The sequence below is a fragment of the Mytilus californianus genome, unplaced genomic scaffold (genome assembly GCF_021869535.1).
Source record: "Mytilus californianus isolate M0D057914Y unplaced genomic scaffold, xbMytCali1.0.p SCAF_4, whole genome shotgun sequence".
Lineage (NCBI taxonomy): Eukaryota > Metazoa > Mollusca > Bivalvia > Mytilida > Mytilidae > Mytilus > Mytilus californianus.
Genome location: NW_026262690.1, coordinates 1,442,941 through 1,460,697, shown reverse-complemented (window position 1 = coordinate 1,460,697; position 17,757 = coordinate 1,442,941). Strand labels below are relative to the sequence as shown.

Genomic DNA, 17,757 nt, shown 5'->3' with positions numbered 1-17,757 from the left:
CCTTGTGTTAAGTATAAATTCGTCAGTCATTCTACCATGACGTGTATCCAACAGTTCCTTGTATTAAGTATAATTTCGTCGTTCTCTCATGACTTATATTTAACACGTTTAACAGTTTTCTGTATTAAGTATAATATCGTCATTCTACCATGACGTGTATATACAACAGTTTTTTGTGTAAAGTTTAATTTCGTCGTTTTGCCAAGACTTGTGTCCAACACAGTTCCTTGTGTTAAGGATAACTTTGTTATTCGTCTTAATAAATTATAATCATAATTTATTCAAAATTTCCATTGGTTGGTCGATTTTATCAGTTTGATCATAATAAATCTTATGAGCACAATTTAATTTCTATATTTCAACTCACGAAGTAAATTGCGTTGTTCTTGGGCTGTAGCTTTTGTTCCGTTTTGTTTGTCTAATATTGTAACAAAGATTGTTACTTGCCTAACACCTCTCTTTACAGCTGATAAACAAATTCTAGCCGATGATCCAGCTCTTATCTGTTTTGGTACAGTTGCTATGTATGTACTGTAACAAAATTACAAGGCATAAATTACAAAGCACTTATTAATTACAAATTTCTGTAATTTAGGTCTTATGATTTTCTGAATCCTTATTATTGTTTTATCATGATTTCAATACGATTCCTTTTCATACTTACAAATATGAATGCCATAAAAGTTGAGGTCCAAACCATATTTTATTCTGGTTATTACAACATACAGTTCATGTTCTTGAAATGTTAATTGGTTTAATATATCAGTTAGCATGGTTTTAAGCTGGTAAAATGTACCTAATGCTAATTTGATATACGAACAAAAATTCCAATTAAAAACAAAAATTTATACGCCAATACATATTTTTCAATTCAAAAATTGTCATCATTTTAAGTAAAGTGAATTACATTTGTCTATCATTTCACTCAGATATTTCACATTAAAGCATGTAAAAGGAACAAACGTCATAATAAATGAACATTTTTTTAAAAATTCAAGAAGGGTTATGTCGCATATATCCATTGGACTTGATATAAAGAATGCATGTATGTGTACCACAGGTTCAGTTTGGTCTGCTTCATATGTTGACCAACACTTAGGCTAGACATTTCCAATGAGGGTTCCATGTGTAATCTCTAAGTTGTTATGATATTTCACAGCTGTAATCTCTATCGGGATTTCCTTGAAAGAAGCTACTAAACCAAGGGTTCTCCATAGTAAAGTTGGAGACATCCCTTCGAAAGGCTTACTAGAGTCCGCATGGTATGGTTGATCGTTATGTAATATCTGGAATTTCTGTATCACAGATGACGAGGGATATGTTTCATTTGTGTTTACCACAGTACCATCATACTTTCGGTGTTTATCACATCATTAATTGTAATAATGTGTCATTATTACTAAACGGCGCTTTCCATACGCGATGCAGAAACTGCATACCCCGCGTTCACTTAGGTTTTGTTATAATCAAGGTTTTGTATTTACTTTTTTGATTATTTCAAATGACAAATAAACAGTATGTTTAATTTTATGGAAAAATATAAACAAAATTACCGAAATCCAAGAAAAATTCAGAAAGGGAGAAGTCCATAAAAACTGACAAAATCAAACGCTCGACTATATTAACCAACGGAACGAATAGAAATAACTGTCATATTCCTGACTTGGTACGGCCAATTTCTTATGAAAACGGTGGGTTAAACCTGGTTGAATAGCTCACCTAACTACTTCCATTCCCATATACTGGTTCCTATATTGCATTGTATTATAAAAATGTCCTTAATTGGTTTTCGGTGCAGTTCTGGGTTATTGTTGTTAAGAGGTTTCCTCTTAAAGTTGATGTGTTTCCATCGGTTTTGATTTGTGACCCGGATTTGTTTTCGCTTAATCGATTTATGACTATTGAACAGCGGTATACTACTGTTGCCTTTATTTATGAACAAGGACACCGAACGCAATTTTATTTTAATTTGAGGTATCGTATAGTTACGGTTTTTGGTTAGGGTTTTTGCAGACAAAATGTGCTGTAACTTACTTTTTGGTCAATACGAGCCCAACGAAAGCCAATAGTAGACTTAACACAAGTCTCATGGTTACTCTTTGTGTATCCATGAACTATAACATAAAGGAAACAGCATAATGTTTTGTTATAAATAATAAATATATGTGCGCTAAATGATTAAACAGTTTTTGAACGTCTTGCTAATGTTACAGTCATCATAAGGACTTATACAGAATATCGGAAGCGAAACTTGGCAATTTTTTTCTGTGGAAAATAGAAGAGTTAAGGGAAAAAATTAACAGCAGAAATAAAACAAAAATCCTAAACCAGAATATAATTCACAATCTGATAAAGCTTACCTGTTTATCTTTGTTGCTAAAATGCCGTATAATGTAGAGGAGAAACAGTTTTATTTAATCAAAGAACTGTGTGGAACAAATATCTATGAATACATTATATTTAAAGACCTTTGACACTGATTGCATATGTTGAGTTTTGACTGCAATAAAAAGTCTTCTTAAGCGTTAGTAAACATTATTTATTAAACAAACTAAAAACTGATTATATTTGCAACACATTGTATTTTATATATCTTTTCACCTAATTTCAAAACGCAAAAAAATCCCGTTAAATAAGCAATGCCGGAAATACATCATTGTATACGTGACTAACGTGCATTCTGTAATACGATTAAGTTGTAATAGTACTTATGGTAAGAATGCAATTATGTGGTGCATTGATGTATAACTAATCTCTTTGTGCTTGTATTCACAAGCTATATAATCCTAATATAACAATGTCATTCTGACATTTCTTTTTTTATTATGGTAATAATACAGCTGTATTAAAAAAAATTATGACTTGATTTAAAAAGATTTACTAAAAAACGAATGCATTTATATGATTCACACAGAGAAAAATTTTGTTCATAAATATCTACCTATAAAATTCTTATCAGATGATGAAGACATAATCTTTCGATCAGTTTAATTGAGGTCTAGAGTTGGTATGTTAGTAACTGCTTGTAGTCCTTTGTTAATTCATGTTATCATTGTCATGTTGCTTAGTTTCTTCTGTTACCTATTCTAACATCTGACTCGGACCTCTTTTTAACTGCGTTTAATGTCCGTATTGCTGTGTGTTTAAAACCCCGCCGCATTTTTGCGTCTGTCCCAAGTCAGGAAACTCTAGCCTTTGTTTGTCTTTGTATGTTTTTTAATTTTGGTTCATTTATGTTTCGGAGTTACGAGAGACGTCCATTTTCGCTGAACTAGTATACATCATTGTTTAGGAGCCAGATGAAGCCCGCCTCCGGGAGCGGAATTTTCTCGCGGTGTTGAAGACCCAAATGTGGACATTGGCTGTTTTCTGCTCTTTGGTTGTTTTTTTTTTTTTTTGTCTCTTTGACACATTCCCCGTTTCCATTCTCAATTTTTTTTATAAAAGTTTGTTTATATGAGTGAATTCATCGCTTTACTTAATAGACAAATAGTTTACAGTACAATACATTAAACTTCTTTAAGACATGTACAATGTACTAAAAAGAGGGACGAAAGATACCAGAGGGACAGTCAAACTCATAGATCGAAAACAAACTGACAACGCCATGGCCAAAAATAAATAGACAAACAGACAAATAATAGTACAGATGACACAACATAGAAAACTAAAGACTAAGCAACAAGAACCCCACCAAAAACTGGGGGTGATCTCAGGTGCTCCGGAAGAGTAAGCAGATCCTGCTCCACATGTGGCACCCGTCGTGTTGCTTATGTTATTACAAATCCGGTAAATAGTCTAATTCGGTAGGTCACATTCGTGAAAAGGGAAGGGTATTGTAGTTACGACATAACTACGACATATCCGATATCATCTGTGAAACGGTTATTCCATAACGGTCAACCAACTCGTGATGGCGTCCGTAGAATTTACGAAGGGATGATTTCAACTTCACCATTTGGAACTCTTGGTTTAATAGCATCCTTGTGAGCAGCAATCCTCTATCAAGGAAATCATGATAGGAAACACAAGCCCGGGAATATCGTATCAATTGGCAGATATATACTCCGTATGCAGGCGCTGCTGGAATGCTGCTACATAGAAATGGAAAGTTCACAATTGGGAAGCTGAAATCATCTCTTTTGTCGTAAAGTTTTGTTTTCAACCGACACTCATTGTCAATTTCTAGATGTAAGTCAAGATATGAGGCAGACTTAACTGTATCTGTAGTATCCTTTATCTCTAGTTCGATGGGATAGATTCGTTCAACATAGTCACCAAATTTTGTATTTTTTAGTGAGAGAACATCATCTATATAGCGGAACGTAGAGTTAAAGGATGCTGCTAACTTCTTATCTTTCTTCCTAAGAAGTTCCTGTATGAAGTCAGCCTCATAATAATAAAGAAACAAGTCGGCAAGAAGAGGGGAACAATTGGTTCCCTTTGGAATTCCGACAGTCTGTTGAAAAACACGTCCTCCAAACGTAACAAATATGTTGTCAATCAAGAAATCAAGCATCTTGATAATGTCAGTTTCAGAGAATTTTTTTTTTTAATCAGAGTGATTCTTTACAAAGTAGGATTTATCCCTCCCCAAGACAAGATACTTGTATCTACGTTCGCCGTTCTTTTTAATGAAACAAAGTAATACCAACTCTTTCAATTTGTCTTTTAGTTTGGAATGGGGAATACTTGTGTAAAGTGTGGAAAAGTCAAATGTTTTAATACTATTGCAAGATGAGAGAGTCTTAGATTGTATGTACTCTAAAAGGTCTTTGGAATTTTTTAGTATCCACATCTGATTCACGCCACCTCTAGAATAGGCAGTTTCACAATAACGTTGGAGCCCGGCTTTGATTGCTGATAAAATAGATCTTAATAATTTAGAAAGATGTTTCGTGGAGCACTTGGAAGACCCAGCAATATACCGTTGTTTGTAAGGACACTTATATAGTTTAGGTATCCAATACAGTGATGGAAGATCCAGTTCTTCATCTTTGGTTGAAATTCCAAAGGAACATAGAACAGACTTATGATTATCTAGGATTTCCTCTTTGGTAAGTGTCGTGAGGGTTGTGTTGAGTTTCCAAGTGAATTGTCAATACCTAATTCATTTATCAAGCAGTTTATGTAATGATATTTACACACAAAAACGATGTTGTTTGGGGCTTTATCTGCGGGGACAACAACATATTTGTCATGGAGGTAGGTCAAGTGTTTTGCAAAATTTGGGTCTTTAAAAATTGATGTTACGTGGGTATTGATATGCCCATTTAGTTTCTTAATTCGGATTTGTATCAACGACCTCACAGCCTTAATCCATTCGGAAAGAGTATCTACGTCTTCTTTCTCGCGTTTAGCCCATTGCCTGGCATAATCCTCGACTGAATCCATCAGTATTTTGAAGTTGTATTTCCAATTGATGGATTTAGGCTCACGATATTTCGGACCTTTGGATAACAAATTTCGCAGGGAAGTGTTATTGACAATGTTGAGGTCTCCGGTAATAACGTGGCCAGCCGGATTATATGTGAATTGGGAACTAGCACAGGTGCAATCAGGAGGTTTAGACTTGAAGTCGTCAATGTTGAGATCCTGCATAACGTGTTTGTAATTGAAAATTTTAGTTGCAATTGGTTTGGTATAGGTATAAGAAATTATTGGTACAGACTGATCTTTAAAATAAGGAGGTATTTTCGAACGAACTAATTTATGATGAAGGATATTGCCTATCTTGACGCCATCGAGACCTTTGTTGGCAAAGGAAAGTTTAAGAAAAGATCTTTTCTCTTTGTCATCTTTTCCAATGCGAACTGGTTTGAAAAGTCTGCAATATCCGAAATGATAGCTGTAATTTTGTATTGGTTTGAATGATACACAAATCTGTCCACAAACATAAATTAAATACTCACTTCTCACAACATAAATTTAATATACAAAATCTGACCCAAAAAAAAACATATCTACGTTTATAAAATAAGGAAGTGGATTCTATACCGTCCATGCCGCTTATTGAAAAACTGAGGTTTTACAAAATCATACGATTCTTAGTCAGACATATTTAATATGCTTAACTGAAGGTCCTCATCGTAACCTGGAAGAAAAAATAGTTTGAATAAATATCGCCTTATTATGGCCAAAGTATATTTCAAGTAGGTAGTAAAATATACTTTAACCGACATTATAAGTTATCTACGTTCATATCCGTAGATATGGGTATTTTAACACCCTGAAGTGTATAGGGTACTGAAGGGTGTTAAAATACCCATATCTACGGATATGAACGCAGATAACGAATTTATCCCCGGTCTAAGTCCGAATCGAATGATTTTACAAAGTGTAACGTGAAAACAACGTTTTTTTCATTATCTAAAAAAGTTTTATTGAAATTTGGAAATTTGACATATTTATTACGGGGTGTAGGGTACTACCTTTGGTAGTACCCTACAGGTAGTCAAATATAAGACGTTTTTAATCCAGAGACAGAGAAACTGAATAAATTCATATTTGGCGGTTAATGTCGCGAGCGTTACGTCATAGACGATGTGACGTTAACGTGGGTCATTTGCATAACTAGGTCAAAAGTGCCTTTCATTGACGAAGTGGTGGCCAAGTGATGCATTTACTAAAATCAATGTCAATGATGGTAATAATAGGATAAAATCCTTAGAGTATTACATATTTAATTAAAGATATTCATGGATAATCAACAGTTTTAATTTTTTTCACTGGAACAACACGACATTAAGTAAAATTGACTGTTATTGTTCTGAATGGCTGAAAAAAACGTGGATCAAATCAATATTCATTACATACGGACGTGAAAGTTATTAATTTGTTGTTCATGTTTATGTTGATGGATCAAATGTAACAACCATGGAATACTGGCATTTGTGGAACAGTGTCATAGTTGCTGAACAACTCATTAATGTTTATACCAAAGAGTTGATTTCTAATCTCTGTCATTTGCGTTACTTCTGAAGTGGACGCCATTGTTGAGGATCTAGCCGGAGTAGGAAGTGCCAACGGTTGAACAGGTGAAGGTAATGTTAGTTGTTGATTTGTGGCAGGCAAGGCATTTGCATCAGGATCTCTTCCATTCATTGCAGCATCAATCATTTGTCCCATTTGAAATTTTGCCTTGTCGGAAGTTCTTTGATATATTGCCAAACTCGAGACACTTTTGAGGCCAGTTACAGACATGATTTGAGCATCAGCAAAGTACCTGCTTTCTGTTAGAATAGTTGCGCCGGTCGCCCGGATTGAATGGTTAGTGTAAACTTGTGATAACAAACAAAGTTTACTTAACTTATTCATAAATTGAGCCAAAGTGTCACGACCAACTAGAGAATTTCAATACCAAGTAGCAGACTCTTCATAAAAGGATCCCAGTGGCCTTTGCCATTTAGGATGCAATTTAGAAACGTATTTCTGAAAAGCTGCCACTGGGCAAGACGGACTATCAGGTTGTTCTGGCGTTATTGCAGTGACATTTTCCTTGTCATTGAAGCGTTGATTCTTGGTAAGTTCGTCCTTTGATATTGCTATGATGACATAAATATATTTTTTTTAGTAAATGATGCTATCATACTATGTTTTTTCTTCAAATGTATATGCTATGAACAAAATGTTTCACAAGACGCAAAAAGGAACTGGTGTTAAAGTAACTGGGTGTCTTCGAATAGTGGCGTAGGAAGCGAGACATGTGAATTTTGGTTATCCGTATTTCAGAAATGTCAATATTAACTTTTTTCAAATTTTATTCTAGACATAACAAAAGCATCTATAAAGATGTTAAAACATTATGAATCATAATTTCTATGAAGAAAGGTTTTCACAACAGGCAAAAAGGATCGGTATGGCAGTAATTCCGTGTCTTTGAATATAATATTTTGTTGTCGAAAGCTATGAATATATGTCAATATACACTTTGTTTCGTCACAAATTATTAAGGACAAAACAAAGGATATATCGATATTTTTTTTACTTTGCGAATCATAATATCTATGAAGATTTTTCACAAGAAGCAAAACGGATCGGTATTGCAGTACTTCTAAAACTATGAATTTAATATGATTTTTTTTTAATCCGTATTTCAGAAATGTCAATATAGACTTTGCTTTATCAAATTTTATTCTGGACAAAAACAAATAATCTACAGAAATGTTCTTACTTTACGACTTTTTATTTCCATAAAAAGAAAATAAACCTGTTGTTGTCTATATAGACTCGATACTTAATTGTAATGAAAGTATATCATCGTAAAATGTATGGCTTTGAAAGATTTTGAATATTTTTTCTCCCTTTTTACTTCAACAGACGATTTCGTTGATCACTGCTTCTCCGATCTATACTTAGAAAACTTGTTTTTTCTGCATATGTCTGCATATAAAAATAAGGAGATGTGGTATGATTACCAATAAAACAACTATCAATCAAAGTTCAAATGAAGTGGATGTGAGCAATTATAGGCAACCGTACGGCCTTAAACAAAGGGCAAAACCTATTTCGTATGGTCGCCTATAAAAGGCCCCGACATGAAAAGTATGAAACAATTCAATTGAGAAAACTAACGGCCTAATCTATAACAAAACAATTTCCGAAAAACAAATATGACAGACATAAACCAACGACAATCACTGAACTCCAGGCGATCAACCCTCCTTTAACCTGGGAGAGTGGTGTAACAGTACAACATAAAAACAAACTATGAAAATCAATTGAAAAAGGCTTAATTCATCAGATGGATACAAATGGAAAAACATCTAACAAAAGCACAGAGTGGACGTGGACGGGTACTTATACATCCCCACAACAAAAAGACACTAAGTACCGATCTGAACACGGGATCTGAGAGTTCTTTTTTTGTCAAATATTGATTAAATACATATGATTTGTATAAAAAAACAATTTTCTTGATTTCAAAGACTGCTTTTTAACACTGATAACTGATTGTAAAAATTGTCCCTGTGTTCATGCCAATCGCAATTAAGTCTTCATCATACAATAGTTATTATTAGTGGAATTGAAATTATGACATACAATCGATATAAGAAGATGTGGTATGAGTGCCAATGAGACAACTCTCCATCCAAGTCACAATTTGTAAAATTAAACCATTATAGATCAAAGTACGGTCTTTATTACGGAGCCTTGGCTCACACCGAACAACAAGCTATAAAGAGCCTCAAAAATGACTAGTGTAAAACCATTCAAACGGGAAAACCAACGGTCTAATCTATATAAAAAAAAACGAGTAACAAGAAACACTTATGAACCACATCAACAAACGACAACTACTGAACATCAGATTCCTGACTTAGGACAGGTGCAAACAAATGCAGCGGGTTTAAACGTTTTAATAGGTACAAACCTTCACCCTTATCTGAAACAATAGTGTAACATCACAACATAGAAAGACACACTATAAAATATCAATTGAAATGACTTAACTTAATCAAAACATATATTAACACAAGTGAAAATACACTGAACGAATAAATTCAATCTATTATACAATGTAAATACAAAATCAATAAAATAAGGGGTAAATAAAAAAAGGCAACAGTAGAATACCGCTGTGAGATGTTAAACAATTTAAAAAAAAACAACAATTACCTTGAACAAAAAGCCGCCAAATATAATAATATACACAGGCAAATAAAAATATTTGTGTTGTTAGGTATACAGTTTAAATTGAGAATGGAAATATTTCAACAAAATAAATAATTTTGTTATTCATAGTACGAAGAAGTGAAAATTTATAGTCATACCAAACACTTATCAAAGCTGGTATATAATGTTTGCTTTATTTTCATCTGTTAAAATCCAGTCTTTATTTTATGATCATGTTTAGTAATACTTTTAAAAATATAGTATGATAAAATTTTCGATAATTGAAAATCTTGAAAATGCCGTATTTTTATGCATATCCGTACCGACTTTGTAACACGGTGTCGTTAACCTTCAACTTATCGATTAAGCGCATGTATTTAATAAAAAAAAAAATCGTATGAATGCCCTTGTGCCCATTGTGCAAATGATTTTATGTCATTTGTGCTACATTGTGCTCCTTTGTGCACAAAGGACGTCCTCTGCGGTTTTTAAGTTACTCGCTTTTATGCAAAACGAAAAACATCAAATTAAATCCAGTCGATAAGAAGCCGGGTTTTAACTTTCCTTCTTAATTCATTGACATTTTTAACGATAAAAACAATAATAGATTAAACGATTCATAAGAGTGTAAGTAAGTAGAAGCTCACCAAATCATATTTTTCTTTTACTCCTACAACATTCGCTGTATTGGAAAAAAAACTGTGGTAGTTATCTAGCACATGAACAAAATATTGAACTTGACTAGATAAGATATTGTGTAATAGATGAGTGATCAGGATTTTACAAGTTCAACTATAATTTTATAGTGTCATACAAAAAGATTAAAGAAATATTAAACAGAGTAACCTTTTAGGTTATTTGTCTCTTAACCACAAACGTTTTTCGGTATTAACTTTTATTTTAAAAATAAGAATATGTGGTATGATTTTCAATGATAACAAATGACATAGACGTTTACAGCTATGGGTCACCGTACGGCCTTCAACAATGGGCAAAACCTATACCGCATATTCAGCTATACATGACCCCGAAATCACTAATGTAAAACAATTCAAACGAAAAAAAACTAACTGCCTCATTTATGTACAAAACAATGAACGAAAAACAAATATGAAATTCAGCAACAAACGACAATAACAGAATTACAGGCTCCTGACTTGGGACAGGCACATACAGAATGTTTCCAGATTAAACTAGTTTGTTGGGACCAAACCATCCCTCATACTTCGGACAGTTGTGTCACAGTACAAGATAAGAAAAAACTATAAAAATCTATGGATAAGGGCTACATGTTTTTAAAAATACCCTGAACATAAGGTAATATTCACTAAAAGTGATATTATGTGTGTAAATAACATCATTAAAAAAATGAGATCCATCTTCAACAGTATTTGAAATAAGTTAAATGAACATTCTGTTGTGTTCAGGAATACCCTGGTATGTTTCATTCACATAAAATTTGTTACACAGATGACAACCGATATGATCTAATTGTCATAACTACATTCCTGTCCTCTTTACACCGAATGTGACCTACCGAATTCGACTTATCACCGGGTTTGTACTAACAGGAGCAACACGACAGGTGCCAAATGTGGAGCAGGATCTTCTTACCCTTTCGGAGCACATGAGATCACCTCAATTTTTGATGGAGTACGTGTTGCTTAGTCTTTAGTTTCTATGTTGTGTTTTATGTACTTTTTTTTTTTGTCTGTTGGTCTTTTTCTTTTTTAACCATGGCGTTGTCAGTTCTTTTTCGACTTATGAATTTGAATGTCCCTTTGGTATCTTTCACTTCTCTTTTACAGCCAAATTCGTTTCATCTACAGACCTTTAAAGTTACATCAAGCTTAGTTTGTCATTTTTAAGTTTCAAAAGAAATTTAACACACATTGAATGATAGTAACACTATAAATTTCATGAGTTATAAACGCTTTTCTGATATTACTTTTAACGGAAGTGAGAAACACATCTTGTAGCAAATATATCTTTTCATGATAAGTCCTTAGCTCCTATCTAAACATTAATGACAAATTCTCAAAATGTTGTGACAGTTTTGTCGAGGTTTTCAGTTTTGCACCAAGTGCAAGAAGTTTGAAACCCGTTTTTCAAAATATATTAGACAAAATTCTGATGTCTGAAAGACTATCGTGTCATAAATATCTGAAGGATGTTACTTGATAGATTGGAAATATTTTTTGATTTTCAAATTAAAATTTTATATTGCTGAAATAGAATCTGTAACGTGTTAATCCTTATTTCGAATGATCCTTGCAAGCCTCCATACATTTCATATGACGAATGTATATAACGAGCCATGTGCTCTTTCTATTTTCAGTCCGTTCGGAAAATATCAATCAATGCTATGAAAATCAAATCTAGGTAATCTACGTGTCAGCATTATTGCATTATTTACTTTTTCAACCTGATTTTTTTTACCTTATGTCTTATTCGTAACATTCGATACAATATTTTCGGCCTTATAGAGGTTTCCAATAAAATGACATACGTACGTAACTAGACGTACAGACCTAATGGGACCGTTATTGTCAACCTCAGAATTTTGATAAATACGCCGCTCAAGTTTAAAAAAAATATTCCAAGACAATAAAAACCATAAACCGGAACTTTCGTCAAAAGTAATACAACAACTAGAGGCTCTAAAAAGCCTGTGTCGCTCACCTTGGTCTATGTGCATATCAAACAATGGACACTCTCCAACAGGACTTCATGACAAAAATCCTCGTTTAAGGGCAATCACTCCTATGAAGAGTGACCGACAGTCTACTAACTATATCAGCAAAATTTGACTTTTCATTAGATCTTGCCTTGCTGATCATTTTTGTGATTTAAAGTGCTTATTTATCTATTATAACGTGTATAATTTAAATCATAAAGCATAAGGAAAAAAAATATTTCTCCCTAAATATCATAGTTTTCATGATAATAGGCAAAAATGAAAATAATGATAAAATGTCATTTATGGACAATAACTCCTTTAAGAATTTGTCTAACAGTTTTGATGTATATGGACAATTGGTAGAGCTCATTATTCTGAACATTTTTGCTCCTTTCAGATTTTCTCCTTTTATAAAGGTTCAAAAATTTATAGACAAACCTTGCATTTTACCCCTATGTTCTATTTTTAGCCATGACGGTCATATTGGTTGGTAGGCAGGGTCATCGAACACATTTTTTAAACAAGATACCCAATGATGATTGTGGCCAAGTTTGGTTAAATTTGTCCTAGTAGTTTAAGAGGAAATTTTTGTAAAAGATTACAAAAATTTACAAAAAATTGTTAAAAATTGACATTAAAGGGCAATTACTCCTTAAGGGGTCAATTGACCATTTTGGTCATGTTGACTTATTTGTAGATCTTACCTTGCTGAACATTATTGCTGTTTACAGTTAATCTCTATCTATAATTATATTCAAGATAATAATTAAAAACTGCAAAATTTCCTAAAAATTACCAATACAGGGGCAGCACAACTACAGGTTGTCTGATTTGTCTGAAAATTTTAGGGCAGATAGATGTTCACCTGATAAACATTTTAGTCCCAAACAGATTTGCTTTAAATACTTTAGTTTCAAAGAAAGAAGCCAAAATCTGCATTTTACCCCTATATTCTATTTTTAGCCATGGCAGCCATCTTGGTTGGCGGGCCGGGTCATCGGACACATTTGTAAAGTAGATACCCCAATGATGATTGTGGCTAAGTTTGGTTTTATTTAGCCCAGTAGTTTCAGAGGAGAAGATTTTTGTAAAAGATTACAAAAATTTACAAAAAATGTTAAAAAATCATTATAAAGGAAAATAACTCCTTTAGGAGTGAATTGACCATTTTGGTCTTGTTGATTTATTTGAAGATATTACCTTGCTGTACATTATAGCTGTTTACATTTTATCTCTATCTATAATAATATTGATGATAATAGCCAAAAACTGCAAAATTTTCTTAAAATTACCAATTCAGGGGCAGCAACCAAAAAACGGGTTGTCTGATTTGTCTGATAATCAATTTTACCCCTTGTCAGATTTGCTCTAAATGCTTTGGTTTCAGAGATAGAAGGCAAAGTCTGCATTTTACCCCTATGTCCTATTTTTAGCCATGGCGGCCATCTTGGTTGGCGGGCCGGGTCATTGGACACATTTTTTAAACTCGATACCCCAATAATGAATGTGGCCAAGTTTGGTTACATTTGGCCCAGTAGTTTCAGAGGAGAAAATTTTTGTAAAGGTAAACGATGGAAGACGACGAAGGACGACGGACGACGGACGCCAAGTGATGAGAAAAGCTCACTTGAAAGTGAGCTAAAAATTCCAAAATCCAAGGAAAATTAAAAACGGAAAGTCATTTAACAATTGGCAAAATCAAAAGCTCAATACATCAAACGAATGGAAAGAAACTGTCATATTCCTGACATGGTACAGACATTTTCTTATGTAGAAAATGGTGGGTTAAACCTGGTTTTAAAACTAGCTAAACCTCATACTTTTATGACTATCGCTTAAAATTCCATTATATTGACAACAATGTGTGAACAAAACAAACAGACATGATAGGTAAGAATGTCAAAAATAGGGATACAGCAGTCAAAATTGTGTTATAATCTCAATCACTATAAAAGCAAACAAATATGTCAACAAAGAAAAACAAAATGGCATATAGACAAAGCACATACGCAACATTTAAATACAAGAATACAAAAAATGACAACAGCACAACAATTCAATGCCGGGATGTACAAGGATACTACCAAAAATGGACCAAACAGTAAACGTTAATATTTTACAACGACACATAAAAGAACACTATAACACGTAATAAAGATGATAAACAACGTCAGTACCTAGAATCTATACATCAAGACCATCATGTATTATTTGTGAAGTTGACACGAATAATTATCATATAATTTTTAGGTGATGAAAAATTAAAGAAATCTTGTATTTGTTTTATCATCACGTGATTCTCATGATTCTCGCCTAAATGTTCATTGTCATAAGATCACTTATATACAGGTATCTCCTACCTATCATATGATTGATTTGAGTTATAATAATTCATTGTCTTTTTTGTGTTATTTTTTTCACGATTCCTTGCAAATAAACGTTCTATAAATGTGCGCATTTAAACAAACGTCAGAAAGGATTCTCATAGAAGAAAGGATGTGTTCAGCTTAACCATTACACAAAACCCATATACTGTTTTAAAGATGCAGACTTTACTTCTTTGAGGTTAAATTGTTATAGCTCGCCGTCAAATTAAACGACACCCTCTTTTTTGAATAGTTGAAACTAAATAATTATTAACAAAAACATAATTCACAATTGGGAAGAAACCGTAATGCATAAAACTTAAATAAATCGCATTAGCTTCCCCTTTTAAGAATTTAATAAAAGTTATAGAAGAAATTCCCTATTTTGATTGTACTTTAGAATGTGTGGTCGATTAGAGATTGTAGTTAAACTGAATTCGCCATATAACATGAACTTTAAGGAATAGCTGGCAGAAAAGTTAATAATCTACAAATAACCACGTTTTACTGCGTAAAGGCGTATTTTACACTTTCTTTACACAGAAAAATGTGTTCCCAGGAGCCATGGACTGACAATGCTTTCCGTTGATGTGCGCTGGAAAAAAAAATCGCACAAACTTTCCTTTCAATTAACTCTGGACGTCGTTCGGGTCAAGTAGAGTGACATAAGCAGTATAACTAACATATACCGACTTGTTCTTTAATAAAGCATGTTCTGGTTCCATATGTTTTAAATATTATACATGTACGTGTATTTTTATATGTATATGTATGTGTATTTTTAATTTTTATTACATTAATCATTGTTAAATATATTTACAATTTGAATAATAAAAATAGATTCGGGACGATTTGGAGTTTGACATCTAGTCCATTGTTGAATACTGTATGTTGGCCTTTATATGTCCTTTGGTTACTGTTAATTGTCGTTATAGTGCTGTCTCATTGACGTTCTACCCACATCTCCTAAGTTTCGTTGATGTAAGTTTCAAAATTGGCAAATCACAATTAGACGGGTTATTGTGTATGGATTTAAGCGTTTTTTCTTTCTTTAAATGATATCATCAGGAAAAAATTAATTTAAGAGAGATGTGCTATAATTAATTAAACACAGTTAAACTGAAAACTCCCCTCTCTTCCATTTTAAACTGTGATTGGCGACCAATGTTGAAGACATGTCGCATCTTAAAGAGGTCTATTGACCTGCGATTTTCCTTTTTTCCTGTTTAGGCACATACTTGAAATATATTTTCATTAAAATCGGTCCAGAAATGGTTCCTGAACAGAACTAAATATTTAAAAAATCGTAATAAATTCCATTGAGCACACCATTAAACAAAATTCTTTTTTTTTACTTTAATTCTTAAACTTAAATCTGTTCCGTAGAATTTAGACCTGAAGACACTGATTGGAATTGGAAAACAGAAAAATGAAAAAGGTTCCAAATTTTTTCCCTTCTCTAGCAGTTTTACAACTTTTATTTTATTTCATTTTCAAAATTATGAAGTTTGTACAAATTTATTTTTTGTTCAACTACATGTATGTCATTAATGAAAGGCATGTGTACATGTGAATTGTATAGTATATCTATGGCATGTGTTAAGAGTTCATGTGAAATCGTGCTCCCTCACAGTATTACATTTCTATGTTTATTGAGACATTAAAATCATGATCAAAACCCAAATTTGATAAGAATTTTAAAAGTTTTAAATCTGGTACGGGACGGATAAACCGTCGGGCGTTCTAACCAGAAAAAATAGTATATCCCCCTACTATCATTATTTGGGCATAAACTTAAAGGATCCTTAAAATGCAATGAAATAATTCATACGTGACATTTTTTTTCAGATTTCTAAAAACCAATTTGTGAGAAATGACATTGAATAAACATGAAAACTCCTTTCGTGCATCATTATAACCAAAGACAAGCAAAGAAATAGAATAACAACTCATTTGGGTAGGGTGTAATTGAAACTTTTCATCTTGAAGATTCATTCTCATGAATAAAATTTGATAAAAGCCTACAGAAAGATGAAAAATGCAATCTAATTAATACATTATTCTGCCTGAGATAAAATTATGTTGATATAATTTATCGAAGTACGCTAAAGAAGTAAGTCTGGTATACCTTTTACATCTGGCTGTGTTTGAAACTTCGTGTTTATTCTTTTAACTTATAAAAACATACAAAATGAGAATAGCATTTCGCTTCAGATTTCATTCTTTTTATTTTTTCTGACTGAATTATGATTAAGTAGTTTTTAAATTCTCACTTTGAAAAGAACTAAATATATAGGTCAAGTGAAATGACCAATTAGTGATCGGTGTATTTGATTACAAGCGACGGGATTAATTATTACATTAAAATGCGATGGTCAATAAAATCTTCCAAATTTTAACAACAAAATTAGTAAAGATTTAATATATCAGATCGGATTAATTTTAAATTGAAATCTATTCCAACAAAATATGTATTCAACGAGCAAACAATTCATGCAGTCTATGCTCCCCTACGTCATGCTTCAAGATATAAGGCCGAGAAACGTTCAGATAGGTCGGTTATGTATAATAATGTCATTTTATTGGAAATCTCTAATAAAACGTTCACATGATTGCAAATGATTATTGCACATAATTGAAGTAACTAAAAATATGTTGGTGATTCAAAACGATTTACGTATATTCTACTTCAAATGTACTTTTCCAGAATAATTTTGTATGTATTTAAACATATGGTACATTCTTATCTGCACTGTTGCATTTTAATCTATTTATCAATTTACATTAAAAATTGAAATATGATTGTATCAGCGAATTAGAATTATGTAACATTTTAAGATGTTTATTTTTATCATTCATGTGCACAAAAAGGATAATCAGAATATAATAAATCTGCAAATACAGAAATAAATGCGCATGCAAGCACCATATTTCTGTGACAGACTTCGATTAACAAATTTCTAGAACATTAAAAAAAATTGGCCCTACAAACTTCATAGGACTGCACACTGGAGAAAGATGAATTTACGATTATTTTAACCATCATATTTTTGAAAGTTTACTTCAAGGCAATATTATTGATATCATCATAACAAC

At 32.6% G+C, this 17,757-nt stretch overlaps 1 protein-coding gene across 1 annotated transcript in view; it reads right to left on the bottom strand.

Moving 5' to 3' along the window:
• Nucleotides 1–2,525, bottom strand: part of LOC127737250 (CD109 antigen-like) — a 90,939-nt gene extending 88,414 nt beyond the window's left edge. Inside the window, exons 1-3 of the mRNA XM_052247793.1 lie at nucleotides 2,361–2,525; nucleotides 2,035–2,114; nucleotides 368–531 (exon numbers count right to left, since the gene is read on the bottom strand). Coding sequence (XP_052103753.1) covers nucleotides 368–531; nucleotides 2,035–2,111 — 241 coding nt within the window. The 5' untranslated portion in view covers nucleotides 2,112–2,114; nucleotides 2,361–2,525. The remainder of the gene's footprint in view (nucleotides 1–367; nucleotides 532–2,034; nucleotides 2,115–2,360) is intronic.
• Between the last annotated feature and the right edge of the window lie 15,232 nt (nucleotides 2,526–17,757).